Here is a 10,140-nt window from a genome sequence, read left to right on the forward strand (position 1 = left end):
GAATGGCTGGTGGGTTTGAACCGCCAGCCTTCTGGTGAGCAGTCAAGTGCCTTAGGCACTATACTCCCAGCTTCTGATCTCTACTCAGCCCAATTCGAATTCCCAGCCCAGCCATTAGCTGCTACCAGAGATCTCAGCTTCCTGCCACAGAACCTACACACGGCTTCCCAAAGCTTTCAAACTTCCGCGTCCCATCCTTGCTCCACCCACAGCCCACCCCCACCCCTGGCCCCACTCACATATTCAATTCTCATTCGCTTGGCCCTTAAAGGCGCGTCCTCCCCTCAGCCCCACCCCCTTGGGCCTAGTTCCTTTCCCACCTCACCCGGACGTGTCCCATCCCTAAACTCACTGGCCCTCCCAAGCGCAGCACTGTAACCCCAGCCCCACACAGGACCACATCCTCTTCCTTCCGCACCCTCCTCCCCCTTAACGCCCCCAGCAGGAGGAAGACACCACTGCGTCCTCTGCCCCGCCCACTCCCCGCCCGCCCCGCCCACTGCCCCCACCTGCGGCTGCCTCAGACCCCTCCTCCTCTTCAGCTTTCAGGCTTCCCGGGAGACTGGGCCCGCTCTCCAGGGAGGCGGGGGCCGGCTGGTCGCCTCCTGAGGAAGGGGGAGGCCCAGTCAGCCCCCACCCTTATGTACAGCCCCCACCCCAAGACAGCCGCCCTGAGGGAACTAGAGGGGGCTCAAGGGGAGTGTCATTTGAGGATGTCAGTGCTTTATTGGGAAGGGCCTGGGTCAAAGGCAGGATTGGGGATGGGCATTCCAGAGATGGGAGGGAGAAGACAGGCTGCCCTCCTCAACGGCCAGGGCTGTGGGCGCAGCTGGCGGGGTCCTGGGGCCCAGCCCCCCAGGGTCCCTTCCCGCACACCCACAAACAGGCAGCTTCATGCATCCCGGAAAGGCCAGGCCTCACCCGGAGACGGGGCGTTGGCCGGGTGAGTGGTCCGAGGGGAGTTCAACTCCATCTCTTCACCCCAGTCAGACACAGGCTGGTGACCCCCGGGGGGCGAGAAGGGGCTTGTGGGCGTGGCAGGGGCCTGGGCCAGCAGCAGGGGCTCCTGGGAAGGCGCGGGGTTGGCTGGCTCATTGGCGGGGTGGCCGGCAGGGTCGGCCTCCTGGGGGCCGTGCTCCCCCTCCTCCTCCTCAGCAGGGTCTTCTTCCTCTTCCATCTCCTCCTCACTTATGTCCTCCCACTCCCCGTCCTCCTCATCCTCCCCGTCTCCCCGGTCCCCCTCATCCTCGGGAGGATGGAGGGCAGGGGCCGGGACCTCGGGTGGCTGCGGGGGACATGAGGAAGGTCAGAGGGTGCCGGGGCCTTGGCACCCACACGCACCCCGGCCTCAGGACGGGGGCCCAGGAGTACCTGCGTGTGTGGCTCCTCGGGGGCAGTGGCCTGGGGGGGCTCGGGGGCCGGAGACGCCGTTTCCTTGGTCTCCCAGCGGTCATCGTGGTCGCTGGAGGGGGCAGGGGAAGGGGTGAGGCCCAAGTGGGAGGAGGAGCAGCTACAGAATTCAGCCAGGGGCAGGGGCTTGGGGGGTTTGAGCATGGGGACCCAAGCTCGGAGCAGTAGGCAGTGAGGACAGATGGAAGTGGGGGGCCAGGCGGCAGAAGGCGAGATAGGGAGGGACAGGGGAGAGTTAGTAGAAAAACCAGACCCCAACTCGCCAAAACCAAGGGCCAGATCGACAGAGATGAGACAGGCCCAAGACCAACACACAGACACACAGACATGGACAGAGACGACGTAACATACACCCACACCAACACCAAAAGAGACAAAGCCGCTGCGGTCGAGTCAGCTCCGACCACGGACCCCAGGTATCACAGAGCAGAACTGCTCCCTGGGGTTTTCACCGGCTTTGACTTTGACAGAAGCAGATAGCCAGGACGTTCTTCTGTGGTCCCATGGGTGGGTCAGACTGCCGTCAGGTTAGCAGCTGATCGAAAACCACCCCCGGAGCACACAGACATCCACAAGTCAACACAGAGAGGGACAGAGGCCAGAGCCACAGCTCCGCCAGGGACGTGGATGTGCTGGGGGCAGAGCGCTCACCTGTAGGCCCGGGGGGCTGCCTTGGCCTGGGGCCGGCTGCTCTTTCTCCGCCTGCGGCTGCCGATCTCAGCTTTGTGCTGGGACAGGAACTCCCCGAAAGTGGGAGGTTTGGGGGGTCGGACCCAGGGCTGGTCATCTACAACAGAGCCCAGGAGCTGTCTGGGATCTGTGGTCCCAGACACCTCCCCACTCCCCACAGCCCAGCCCAACCGGCTGCCCCACCCAGATCCAAGGCCAAGAACTCACCATAGCGGTGGGATGGTTCAAGGGCAGGGGCTGGACTTTCCTTGAACCTGGAGAGAGAGAGAGAGTGAGAGAGAGAGAGACAGAGGATGAGCTGGTGGCTGGAGAAACAGGGAACAGGGAGGTAGGAGGAGAAGAGAAAGAGAGGGACAGGGCAGGGTTAGAAATTAGGACCAGAGGAGAGATGGCCAAACATGGGGTCACTGATGACAAGAGAGACTGGATTAAGTGACGGGCAAGAGGCAAATATGAGATCGCAGTCACCGGCACAGAGACAGGTTTGTGACCTGGGTTCTCCTACTACACCCACTGCTGCCTCAGGGCCTTTGCACCCGCTGGTCCCTCTGCCTGGAACACTCTTCCCAGATGTTTCGGTGGCTTGCTTCCTCACCTCCTTCAGGCCTCAGCTTCAAGGAAGAGGCCTTCCCTGAACCCCCACCCACAATCGAAAATAATCATCCCCATGCTTCCCTATCTCCATGCTCTGTTTCATTACCCTTCAAAATGAACAGACCAAACCTGCAAGTGGTCCTCGACTTACTACAGGGTGCCGACATGGTTCCGCTGTAAGTCAGTTCTGATATAAGTTCAAATACCATTTTTTTTTTTAAGTTTTCATTATTATTGCCTGTTATTATCAGCATCTTCATAAATTTCTGTTTATTTTTAGGGGTTGGAAACATTACATATAAACATATAAATACTTTCATACATACAATATTTTTTTAAATAGGGGGAACTCTGGTGGCATAGTGCCTAAGGCATTTGACTGCTAACCAGAAGGCTGTCAGTTCAAATCCACCAGACACTCCTGAGAAGGAAGGTTGGGCAATCTACTTGCGTAATAATACTGCCTCGGAAACCCAAGGAGGGGCCACTATGAGTCGGATCCAACTCGACAGCACTGAATTTGGTTTTCTGGTTTTAGTTTTTAAAATACACAAATCATAAAAAAAAAGGCTGTCGTAAGTACAGTTCATTGTAACTCGAATGTATCGTAAGTCAGGGATGACCTGTATTCATTACCCATCTTCCCCCTAGATGGTAAGTCCCATGAAAGCAGAAATGTTTTGTTCACTGCTATATCCCCATCATCTAGAACCTTCTGTGACACATAGAAGGGAATCAATGTATCTGTTCATAAAGTCAATGGACACATACATTAGTTGACTTTTGGGAAAGAAGGCTAATAAACAGACTGCTTTTGGGAAACAAGGGGAAAAAGAAATCACTTCCTCATCCTTAACCCTGTCCCCCAAAAGCCCAGCCACCTCCATCTTGGAGATGGACTACCACATGGACACAGATAGCTGTCATAATTGCAGAAGCTTAGCTCACAATCCAAAATACGCTCCCACCTCCCAGGCAAAGGGACACAATCTTCTCTCTTTATTCAGAACCCAGAGTAAAGGTCAGTAACTGTGCTGGTTGAGGTTGGAGGACTCCCTGAGACTATCGCTCTCAGATACTTCAAATTTTGAACCGAAACTAAGCTGTGCTCACCTTGCAGCTAAATAACAAATTGGCTAAAAACATACTGAATCTCACCCGTAAGTACTGTGCTCACTTAAAAAAATCGCCTACAGGAAACCAGTCAGTCACCAATTACTTTCAAACAAAGATGAGCATGTAAAGGAGCAGGGAGACTAGATGAATGCAAACAGGACCACCAGAATGGAAATCACAAGCATGTTTGCACACAGTGAAGAATGGGACCAGTGTCACTGAGACAACTTGCGAAGAAACTGTTGACTGGGAGAGCCTACATTTCTGGGCAAACCTTCACCCAAATTATTATTTTAAAAAATAAGAAAGAATAAAGTTAAGAGGTATATGAAAACTCCCAACCCCTCCGAGGACAGGGGAGCAGAGGGAAACCTATCAGAAAGAAACCTATCGGCTCTTCCCGAATCTTCTCCCAAAGATGGAGAGCCAGTCTCCCTGTCAGTGACACAATGACACCTTTAAGTTTGACTGACTGAACGTTTTCTTGGACCCAAACGGGAACAGTCAGACTTGATAGAAATAACCCCACAGGGTAAGATGGCAGCAAGTCATGGAGGGTGTTGGGTGGTTGGGGGACAGGTTGGATGTATGTGGGAGGGTGCAAGGGTCCAATCGCTGTTAGCGAATTCTCACCCCCTCCCTACATTAGAGTTTACAGCCATGCCCTTGGTCACACATTTTCCAGTTGCATACACTAGGGCAGGCAACACTACCTCCCCAACCCAGAGACGTTGAGTCTGCAGACATGTGTGCACCTGCCCTCAGGTGCGTCTCAATGCCACGACAAGCATGTCCCCAGTAGCTACTGCCCCCCGCAGCCTGAGCCCCAAGATTGGCACCCGTGGACCAGAGCCAAGCTCAGCCTGCAGCAAGGAGCCAAGCCCAGCTGGGCCCAGGCTGATCTGCTGAACCCAGCCGCCCTGAGAGGACAAGAGAACTCAGTGCTGCTATTTCATGTGACTGAGACCTGGTGGGGGTTACACAGCACGACCACAGCATTTGCTAACTGATCGGGTGAGAAACCAGAGAGTAAGTCAAAGCAGTTAAGAGTCAGGGCCAAGGTCAAGGAGCCAGAGAGGGCAAGCGAGGAGGACACTCACATCCCGTCGGTCTTCTCGGCATCCCACTCCCGCCGCCACTGGCCAGTGGGCTTCCGGTGCCGCTGCAGCCGCTCCTGGTCGATCTTCTCCCGCTCCTGCTTCCAACGCAGGTACTCCAACCGCTCCCGGCCCGTCATGGACAGCGTCATGTCACCAGCGCCTCCCAGGCCAGCCCGGCGGCCCTGCCCCCCGACCAACAGCCAGTCAGGACCCTGCCCTGATCTCCCCCCCACCCCCGACCCCAGCCCTTGTAAACTCAGAGAGGTGGAGCCACTGCCCAAGGCCACACAGGGAGGTGATGGGCCAAAGGTTAGAACAGGTCTGCTCCCATAGCACCTCTTCCAGGAAGCCATCCCAGATCTCTCCTTCTTAAGCACACCCCTGCGGACCCCATCTCAGTGCCCTCACCCTGCTTGATTTTCCTTCTCCACAACTGGCACTACCTGACCGTCACATAAATGCAGTCCCCAGCTTATGGCAGGGTTGCATTCCAACCACTCCATCATAAGTCGGTTCTGCTGTAACTCGAATACGTCACTTTTTGGGGTTTTCATTATTACTGTGTCCTAACAATTAAGTTGGGGTCATGAAACCTGTTGGCCGTGTGCACAGTTCAAGTGTCACATGCTGTTGCAGGGGATCACTGCCCAACTTTCTATCCATTATGACGCCCAACACCGACCCCGACTTCACTACAGACCAGGCCAGAACCTGCTCCACGGAAGCGTTCTCAACAGTAAATGTTAACACCCGAATGTCAGTCAGTGGACATCTGAGGAGGGCAACGCCAGCAAATTACGCGTGCAACCCTGTGCGCGATATAAAACAGTAAGACGTGCGAAAAACAGAACACAAAAAACGGGTGGTCGTTAAGTGCAGTCCTTCATAACTCGAACATGCTGTAAGTTGGGGACTACCAAAACCCAAACCCACCGCCGTCAAGTCGATTGTAACTCATAGCGACCCCACAGGACAGACCAGAACTGCCCCAGAGGGTTTCCTAGGCTGTCGATCTCTACAGAAGCGAAGTCCTAACCAAACTGAAACCCACTGCCATGAAGTTGATTCTGAGTCACAGCGTCCCTAGAGGACAGAGTGGAACCGCACTACAGGGTTTCCAAGGCTGCCAATCTTCATGGAAGCAAAGCCCTAACCAAACCCATTGCCTGGATTCTGACCCACAGCGCCCCTAGAGGACAGAGTGGAACTGCCCCACAGGATCTCCAAGGCTGTCAATCTTCACAGAAGCAAAGCCCAAACCACACCCACTGCCGTGGAGTCCATTCTGACTCACAGCGCCCCTAGAGGACAGAGTGGAACTGCACCACAGGGTTTCCAAGGCTGTCAGTCTTTACAGAAGCAAAGCCCAAACCACACCCACTGCCGTGGAGTCCATTCTGACTCACAGCGCCCCTAGAGGACAGAGTGGAACTGCCCCACAGCGTTTCCAAGGAGCTCCTAATCTTCCTGGAAGCAGCTTGCCACATCTTTCTCCCACAGAGTGGCTGGCTGGTGGGTTCAAACTGCCAACTTTTGGGTTAGCACCCGAATGCTTTAACCACTGCACCCCCCCAGTGCTCTTTTTAATAAGGAAGATAAAGTGCAGCGGCCCTGGCGGGCCTTGCCCACGGCTGCCCCGGAGCAGTGGCAGGCGCACAGGACGCACTCCATCAACACGCTGCTCGGAGAACTGATGCAGGACCCACGTTGCCTGGGGACGCACGGCCAGCACCCACCTGCCGCTCATGCTCCAGGCCGCAGCGCACGCGCTCGAAGTCGGGGCCTCCCCAGTTGCGCCCGTGCCGGCGGCTGCCCTCCCGACGGTCCCGCTCCGGCTCCTCCAGGGGCCCGCTGCGCCGCCGTGGGTCGTCCAGGAAGTTCCGCACAGGGTTGGGCTCCAGCACCCCCTCCTGCAGGCAGGCACAGGGTGCAGATGTTGGCAGGCTGGCGGGCAGCTGAGCTGAGCCGCGTGCCCGCCACGGGACCCGGGCACTGACCCTCTGGTTGCGCTCGTACTCTGCGATCTTCTCCATCTCCTCGTTCATCTTCTCGATGTTCTGTCGGCGCCGCTCCTCCCACTCCTGGCAGGACACAGACAAGACGCCCACCTGAGGCAGCCGCACGCAACCCGGGGATTCGCTGCTGTCTGGGCAGGGAGACAGCTAACGTGTGTTCACAACGGTCAACCCTGTTCACCCAAAGCACAACAACGAAACTGAAAAACAGTTCAACAGAACTACCATGGGACCCAGTGATTCCACTCCTGGGTAAATCCAGATTTCCAAGCAGGGACTCAAAGAGAAACTCGTCCTCCAACACCACTGCAGCCCTCACTACACACAGCAGCCACGCAGCCCAAGGTCCATCGACAGACGGACTGAGAAACGACGTGTGGTACACACAGGCACACTCGTGTCCTCTGCTCTGCTTTACTGCGTCTCCACAAACTGCGTGTTTTTACAGATTGAAGGTGTGGCAGCCCTGCGTCAAGCAAGTCTATTGGCACCATTTTCCCAACAGCCTGTGCTCGTGTTGTATCTCTGCGTCCCATCTGGACCATTCTCATGGCAGTTCAAACTCTTTCACCGGTCTATTGCACACCTGTCAGACCACCACCACCACCGAGCTCATTCCAACTCAGCAACCCCCACTGCATTTCCAAGGCTGTCAATCTTTACGGAAGTAGACTGCCGCATCTTCCTCCTGCAGAGCTGCTGGTGGGTTTGAACCACTGACCTTCTGGTTAGCAGCCAAATGCCTTACCCACTATGCCACCAGAGCCCCTTTAACAGACCACCAAAGTAAACTACATTGTCTTGTAAATATAACTTTTGTATGCACTGGGGGAAACAATGTCCGTGTGACTCGCTTTACTGTGACATTCACGCCCTTGGGGAGGCCTGGACCCACGGTCTCCCTCTATGACCAGTGAAGTGTTATTACTCAGCCATCAAGAGGCATGGAAGGGAATGATGTTTGGACACACGCTACAACACGGATGAACCATGAAAACATTATGTCGAGCGAAAGAAGCCAGACGCAAGCCACGGGATGAGTATCAGTATCACCCCATTTATAAGCAATACCAAGAACAGGCAAAAGCCTGGGGGCAAAGGGACCGGAAGGGGAGGGGGCCGTGACTGCTGACGGGGCGCTGGCTTTTGCTAAAGGGGACAGAAAAATCTGGAAATAGTAGTAGTGCTGGGTGCACAATACGGTGAATGGAACGTCATTGCACCGTGTGTACAAAATGTGTCGAGGTGGCAGATATTCAGCTACGTATGATTACACCACCACCAAAAAGAGATACCACATCAGAGGACACTGAGCTGCTGCTAAGGGTGAGGGGAAAGTCAGGAACCATGATGGTGACAGTTAAGTAACATGATGAACGTATTTAATGTTGCTGAACTGCACACGTGAAGACTCTTGAGGTAGTAAATGTTTGTTACCCATGTGCTGGTCACAATCTTTAAGCCTGCCGTCTTGGAAAGGTCTGCCCTTGACTGGCACCAGCGGCTGACTGTATGAAAGGTTTCCTGTGCCCACAGAGTCTATGTGAACAACACGGTGGGTAATGAACACCTCTTCTTCTGGGAGTCTGGAACTCGGGTTCATGCCAGGCAGAGGGTGGTTACAGGACCGGGCCCTGATAAAAAAGCTGGGCAGGGTGTCTCCACTGAGCTTCCCTGGTGGACAGGTCACACGCGCTGTCCCAACTTGTTGCCGCGGGAGTTAGCATCCCAGCTGACTCCACAGGGAGAGAACTCTGGAAGCTTGCTCCTGGTTTCCCCGGGACTCCACCCGCACCTTTTCCCTTCCCCGATCTTGTGTCGTATCTTTTCACTGCAGCCAATCTCGGCTGTGTGTCCAACTATATGCTGAGTCCTGGGAGTCTTTCCAGAAAACCAGTGAGCCTGGGAGTGGCCCTGGGGACCCTGACACCCACCACTGCCACAGTAATGACAATAATAACAGTGATGATGACTTGGCAGACGGCTTGCAGACCTCCGACAACACACTCTCTCCTTCTTCCACGGAAACAGCATTTTAGATGAGCACGTGGCCAACCCGCCAGAGATGACGGTTTCATTACCCAGCCTCCCTTGCAGCTAGCTGTAAGCCAGGTGTCTGGGTTTCCCCCAGCAGAACATGAGGAGTGGTGAACGTGAACGTCCTATGCGTCCCATGAACTAGAACTCAACACTGTCGGCAACATGGCTTCGACTGTGTGGGCCAGGACCATACCCTCAGGAACTAAACAGCAAGGAAGCAGGGACCTGCGTCCCCGGATGTCACCACAGAGCAGGACCTCCCTACCTCTCCTCGGGGCTCACCTTCATTAAGCCGTGATGGTTCAGGGCCCTTCTGTTACAGCCCCTTGGTGTGTGCAGGTAACAAACACCCACAGGTGGGATTTCCTGAGAACTTACTCTGTGCCAGGCACCATACTAAGAGCTTCAATGCCCAAAGTCAGGATGCTTATAATAACCTTCAAGTTAAATCAACACTGCCATCCGAAAGCAAAAACCCAGACACCCACAAAGAGGAAGTAAGTAGCCTAAGGACACACAACTAACAGAACCAGGTTGTAACCAAGTCCATGGAGGGGTGGGAGCCACTATGCAAGACAGCCTCCCACCTTCTCACCTGTGTGCGTGCGTGCGTGTGTGTGCGTACGTCGGGGGCAATTACATTAAAAACCTCGCTCCCCACAAACCATCCAGGGAAGGTGACAGATACAGAGAGAGCAAGACAGAGCTCCCACACCCAAGCACTACAGACAGACAGGACAGAGAGACAGACAGACAGCACTCAGAGACAGACGGACGGGACACAGACAGATGGACAGACAACATGCAAAGACAGAGAAACAGCATGAGAGACAGACAGACAAGGCGCAGAGACAGAGGGACAGAACCTGCAGAGAAACACAGGGCACAGAGACAGACAGACAGGGAGCAGAGACAGACAGACAACATGCAGAGACAGACCAACAGGGCATGCAGATAGATGGCTAGGACATAGAGACAGACAGGCAGACATGAAGACAGGTTATAGAGACAGACGGACAGGGCTCAGAGGCAGACAGACCGATAGCACACAAAGACACAGAAAGGGTGCAGAAACAAATGGACATTTGCATGGACACACCAACAGCAAGAAGAGGGATGGAGAGAAAGTGACAAGGGGAGAACAAAGGGGAGCAGGTTTGGGGGGGAAGCAGACA

At 54.9% G+C, this 10,140-nt stretch overlaps 1 protein-coding gene across 1 annotated transcript in view; it reads right to left on the minus strand.

The window, feature by feature from the left end:
• Positions 1 to 10,140, minus strand: part of CCDC9 (coiled-coil domain containing 9) — a 20,778-nt gene that overhangs the window by 1,169 nt on the left and 9,469 nt on the right. Inside the window, exons 5-12 of the mRNA XM_042781236.1 lie at positions 6,908 to 6,991; positions 6,647 to 6,820; positions 4,911 to 5,092; positions 2,308 to 2,354; positions 2,062 to 2,197; positions 1,372 to 1,462; positions 922 to 1,285; positions 510 to 605 (exon numbers count right to left, since the gene is read on the minus strand). Of these exons, the coding sequence (XP_042637170.1) occupies positions 510 to 605; positions 922 to 1,285; positions 1,372 to 1,462; positions 2,062 to 2,197; positions 2,308 to 2,354; positions 4,911 to 5,092; positions 6,647 to 6,820; positions 6,908 to 6,991 (1,174 nt within the window). The remainder of the gene's footprint in view (positions 1 to 509; positions 606 to 921; positions 1,286 to 1,371; positions 1,463 to 2,061; positions 2,198 to 2,307; positions 2,355 to 4,910; positions 5,093 to 6,646; positions 6,821 to 6,907; positions 6,992 to 10,140) is intronic.

The sequence above is a fragment of the Orycteropus afer genome, unplaced genomic scaffold (assembly GCF_000298275.1).
Source record: "Orycteropus afer afer isolate SDZICR_OR568_19922 unplaced genomic scaffold, OryAfe1.0 scaffold00099, whole genome shotgun sequence".
NCBI classification, from domain to species: Eukaryota; Metazoa; Chordata; class Mammalia; order Tubulidentata; family Orycteropodidae; genus Orycteropus; species Orycteropus afer.